Source organism: Hipposideros armiger, unplaced genomic scaffold (assembly GCF_001890085.2).
Source record: "Hipposideros armiger isolate ML-2016 unplaced genomic scaffold, ASM189008v1 scaffold_27, whole genome shotgun sequence".
Lineage (NCBI taxonomy): Eukaryota > Metazoa > Chordata > Mammalia > Chiroptera > Hipposideridae > Hipposideros > Hipposideros armiger.
Genome location: NW_017731377.1, coordinates 4,196,548 through 4,202,056, shown reverse-complemented (window position 1 = coordinate 4,202,056; position 5,509 = coordinate 4,196,548). Strand labels below are relative to the sequence as shown.

Here is a 5,509-nt window from a genome sequence, read left to right as displayed (position 1 = left end):
GGGGGGGAGAAAAGCTGTATATTTAAACATTCTATTACATTTATTTATCTATATTTATTTTTTGCTTTAGAGAGGGCTGTAGATGTCTAAAAGAAGTCTGTATTTTCAGAAGAGACCCTCAAAAAAGAAATTTGCAAGTGAATTTTATAAAAATAATACCAAATGCCAAAAGACGCACTCCCCCAAAATTACATGGACAGCATATTTGAGAAGGCAAGAGCAGCCGGGGAATCGGAATTCTGAATGTGGAAATGCAGCGTGCAGAGAAGCAATCCTGAGTGGTAACTTTCAGCTACCTTTCTAACTACACTGAAGGAGTTGCCAATAAACATCCATCAATATTTAGCAGAGGGATAAACCCTGAATCTGGAGGTCAAGACATTAGAGTGGAGTTTCCTGTTGTGGGATTAGACCTGTCACCAGGTCTTATCGGAGTCAAGAAATAGCCCTCTAGAATACGTGTGACACCATTCCAAGCTCACCAAACTTCTGATTTGGCTGCACACAAAGTGAGATGACTTGGATGATGTATACCAGTGTTCCACTCATTTTTTCCCCTTTCAGAAAGTATTTGTATATTGTCATTCCAGATCATTCAACACTCTTGAGTATTTTTTTATTGGAATAGTTTATTAGCAAGATATCTTCAGGGATTACCAAGAATTTATAGTTTCTGGACCTGAGAAAAAAGAGGCCCAGATCAAAACAAACCCAAGTTTATTCAAAGTTCTTTTCTGAGAAGTCTCTAGCTAGCCCCTTTTATTAAAATTATTGCCAGTGACATTCAGCATATAAATGTGTAGCACCCTAGGTAGATTTGTTTACCTAAACTTTGTGACAGTATGCAGATTACTTCACCTGACTAAATTTCAGTTTTCACACCTTTAAACTGAATATAATAATAGTGTCTACTCTGGAGAGATGGTGCGAGCAATACAATCAGTTAATACATATAAAGTGCTTAGACAAGTGCTTGACACACCGTAAACACTCAATAAATATTAGTTATGAAGGATTACTAGTACATTCTACCACCCCCACACTTTCCCATCTTTCCCTCCCCAAAATTATACAGGATGGGCACAAAGATGACTGCATTAAATCACGTGTAAAAACGACTTAAGCTTTAACAAAAAATAATCATCAGTTCTAGTAAATGTAACCACATTGTCCAAAATGGCATTTTTTTACAGACCATACACATAAAGTTATAATGATGTATGTTTTACAGTGAATACTCTTGGTGAGCTCCAATTAACATAATTTGAGAGACATAAATGAACAGAGGTGAAGTTGCTGAATTTTTAAGAGTCCCAGGAGGATCCTTTGACAATTCATTCAAGTCAGATTCTATGGAATAATGCATTGAGTTCATGCTTCAGAGGCAATTTTCTCCTGGCTCAGCTAGGTTAAATGAGCTTGGAAGTATAAGCTTGTAGATTTGCAAAGTTCTCTCTTAAAAAGGCAATCATAAAAATCAGTTGGACACAATGTTCTCGGTCTTGTGAAAGGATTTATTCGCGGTATATGCACAAGTACGTTTGGAACACAGGCACATTAATTTTCCAGACATCCAAGGCTCTCTGACTAGCCAGTTTCAAATGTTGGCTTGGAGCATTAATTCTACGACCTTTTGTACGGAAGTAAATAGCATTCTCAGAATCTTTTCCAGGCTCTCACCATGCTTGTGATGTCAAATTCATATCCTGGTTATTTTTCTGGCATAAAATGAGAGACATTACATAATTCTTAAAAAAAAAAGGGGTGCTTGAAAGAAATTATTTGGGAAAGAAAAACACTGCTTGTAGAACTCTTGTCATAAATCATATCCTGAAAAACATTTATTTATTGACATTTTCTTTTTGTTTACGGCATGATACAATTGCTGCTTTAATAGCATATGGATGAAAAAATATGTGTCAGCTTGGTGGGTGTGATACTGAATTTCTTCATCAAAACATTACATATAAATTGTGATTTTTTTTCCTGACCACATCAAAAGAAAATGAAATCAAAAGACAATTAATCACATTCTACTGTTTTGGAAATGAATATCTTCTTGTGTAAGAGAGGACACTAAGTTCTCTTTCTGAGACAAGACACATAAACAGGAAACGGCGTTTTTAAATTTCTCCCAAGAAGTCTTGGCTTGGTGAAGCAGTAATGTTAAAAAAGATGACTATAGCCTGTGACAAACAATGGACCTCATTAAAATTGAGGTGTTGCCCATTTTGAACAAGCATAGCCTAGAGCATGGTGTTGATCTCAACCATTAATGGAAGTATTAAAAAAATGTTTTCTGACTCCATTTTAGGCTATGAAAATCAGTATCTTAATTAGTTTCTAATATTTCTAAATTTATTAAGAACAATTGCTTCTTAATTTCATCTTTNTGATTATATTCCCCAGACTGTCTTTTCTATTCCTGAGGTCATATTGTAGTTACCAATTTGTATTGTCTCATCCCTTCCCCTTCTCCTTCATCCCCACCCACTCCCAACTAGCAACCCTCAGTTTTTCCTCTGTGTCTCTGAGACTATTTCTTATTACATTTCTCATTTATTCAGTTTTTTAGAATCCACATATAAGTGAGGTCATATGGTATTTGTCTTTCTCTGACTGACTTACTTCACTTAACATAATGTTCTCTGGTTCCATCCATATTGTTGCAAATGGTACTACTTCCTTCTTCTTTATCATCATGCACTTTTTAAACTTTTTAATACAGATTTGACCCTCATCATTCTAATGACATATGTCTTTGTCATTAATAATAATGGCTCCTTTTTCAATCACCTTTTTAAAAAACATTTCACAGCATTTGATACTGTTAACTAGATCTTCTCAACAGTCTTTTCTCTTGAGATTGAATGCTATTGATTTTAATTTGACATCTATTACAGCCCTTTGGAATTCCTTCTAATGTAGACATTTCTTAAGGGACTGTTCTTTGTGCATTGTTTCCCTCTGGATAGCCTATCCTTCAGAAATTTCATCTTATCACTTGAACCCCTTTCTATACAGCTTTTAATAGTGTACTCAGTTCTAACTCCTCCCTTTGGCTTTATACCTAAATTTCTCAAACTTCAAATACATTAAGATTAGATTTATCAATATTCCCTTCAACATTTACATCTTATCTAGGTTTTCTTTTTTTGTCAATATTTCCAATATGATTCTATTTATCTAAGCTCTTTAGCTCTGATTCATCAGTGCTCAGAGCCTTTACACGCACTTTGTATGGAAGTTAATGAAGGCTGGCAGAATATGCCACCCCAAAACATGCCACTTTAACATAAGGATTATTTTGAGCTAAAGGCACTTGGAAAACAGCAGATGCAACAAGCGCATTCTAATCTCCCCTTTTTTATTCCTTAAAACAAGAGATAAAAACATTCGAGCGAAAGATGTGCTTCCTTAACCAGGAAAAAAACAAAATACAAAAAAACATTCTTCAAAAGGGAATCGAAGTCTAGAGAATTCTGTACAAACAAGCCTTGTTAAAATCATTCTTATCTTCCTTGAGCCTCCCCACATAGTTTACTTTTCCACAATTGCTTTCCTTTGTTCAACTTAGTATAAAAGCATTTAGGTTTTGCCACTCCTTTGCGTCTTCATTTCTGTGTGAGGGATTCCATGTTACATAAAACTTATATTAAGTAAATGTGTATCCTTTTCTCCCATTAATCTGTCTCATGTCTGTTTCATTTTCAGGCCCAGTCAAAAAAGTCTAAGAGGATGAAGATAAAATCTTTGCATCCCATACAGTACAACCTCTATTGCGCCTACCTTTAACTTCATTTCCCCTTTGTCCCTAATTTTATTCTTTTTTTGTTGGAATATTATGAAAACTTCCACAATAACCTTAGTCCATTTAGTTGAAAGAATCTTTAAGAGCATAATATTGACCAAATCATGTTCTTCCTCCTAAATCTTGAACAGCTCCTCACTGCCTATTAGATAATATCCAAGCAGCCCCTGGTTTAGTGATTAGGGCACCAGTTTCTCTTAGACTATTTTGCATATGATTTTTTTCTCAATACCTTTCCATGTGCCTGATTTGGCAACCAAGATACAGAATCAGCCTGTCCCCAAAATGCCTTCATAGTATGGATAAAAATTCCACACGGCTGGGAATCTTTTTGTTGCCCCTCTCCATTTGTATTGCTAAATAGCTCCCCAACTAAAACTAGATTATTTTATTTTCTATTCATTTAATTTAGTACTTTATGCATGGGTGTGCTTACCTTTTAAGAACTACTTATAAAACTAATTCATTTAAATTTAACAAGGAAGGTGTTATTATCAGAGAAATGGACATTTCCATTTCCTTATTTTAAGAGAAACCAACGTGGAGGGATGGCTGTGTTCCCCCATGAGGCAGGGCCGCCATCTAGTGACAACTCCACCACACTACAATCCTTGCCTCTGAGGCCTACGTCTGAAGATCCACCTTCAAGTTTTCCTCAAGGAATATACCAAAACAAACTTTTATTATTTTTTTCGGATATAACATAGTACCACGAGAAAAAATGTTACATAATACTTACTTTGTGTATGGCCTTAAACAGGCAAACCAGTTAATTTAGGGTTGATTATATAGAAAACTTCAGAGAAATAGGACATGGAGTTTTTATGTGTTGATATTAATCAGTGATGCACATGGATCCACTTTGAAAGAACGTATTTAAAGGAATGTCTGTAAGCTTGGATAAGTCTCTGACAAAGGGTGAGAAGTTTCTTTTCTCCTGAGATAGCATAATAACATACCCAGCAGAGTATACTCTGGATAAATATTAGCTGAAGGGCGGCGTGATGGTTCAGAGTAAGCATTGACTTTGGAGTCAGATGGTTTGTTGTTACAACCTCATGAATTGGAGCACAACATTCAATTGCTCAAAACGACCATTTCACACCCGGAAACACGGGGATAACGATACCCCGGTTGTGGGAATGAGAAATAATATTTACAAAATACTTGGTCTATAGCAGGCACTTAATAAAAAAAAAAAAAGGTAGTGTTTTTTTAATGATTATTATTCTTTAATCTTTGATGATTTCTATAGAGACATAAAGCTGCTTTTCAAGCTTAAAAACTGTTATTCTGAGGCCCTCCATTTATTTCTTTATGATAGTGTAGAGTGCATGTGTCGGTAGATATTATTACTGTCAATACCTGGTGAAAGATCCCATGCTTACTTGGTAAAGTCAGACAGAAAATTTTAGAAAACAAATTATCTAAAGAATGCATTAAAAACCATTTATATCTACTATATTTTAAAAAGTCTTCATAAAAAGTAAGTTGTTTGTACTTACAACTTTCCAGTTGCATTATACATGTTTGCACATCCATTGGAAAGTTCTTGAGATCCATTGGACAGGAAAGTGTTAATGTCAATCTGAAAGAATTCAAAGCAATCATTCTTAAAAGAAATTTGATATCACATTAATATTATATTGTTCAGGGTACAATTGGAAAACAGTGTTGCTCTTGGTAGTGACTAACATC

At 34.9% G+C, this 5,509-nt stretch overlaps 1 protein-coding gene across 1 annotated transcript in view; it reads right to left on the bottom strand.

Moving 5' to 3' along the window:
• Positions 1 to 5,509, bottom strand: part of GLRA3 (glycine receptor alpha 3) — a 157,226-nt gene that overhangs the window by 63,293 nt on the left and 88,424 nt on the right. The window contains exon 5 of the mRNA XM_019636133.1: positions 5,317 to 5,399. Within this exon, the coding sequence (XP_019491678.1) occupies positions 5,317 to 5,399 (83 nt within the window). The remainder of the gene's footprint in view (positions 1 to 5,316; positions 5,400 to 5,509) is intronic.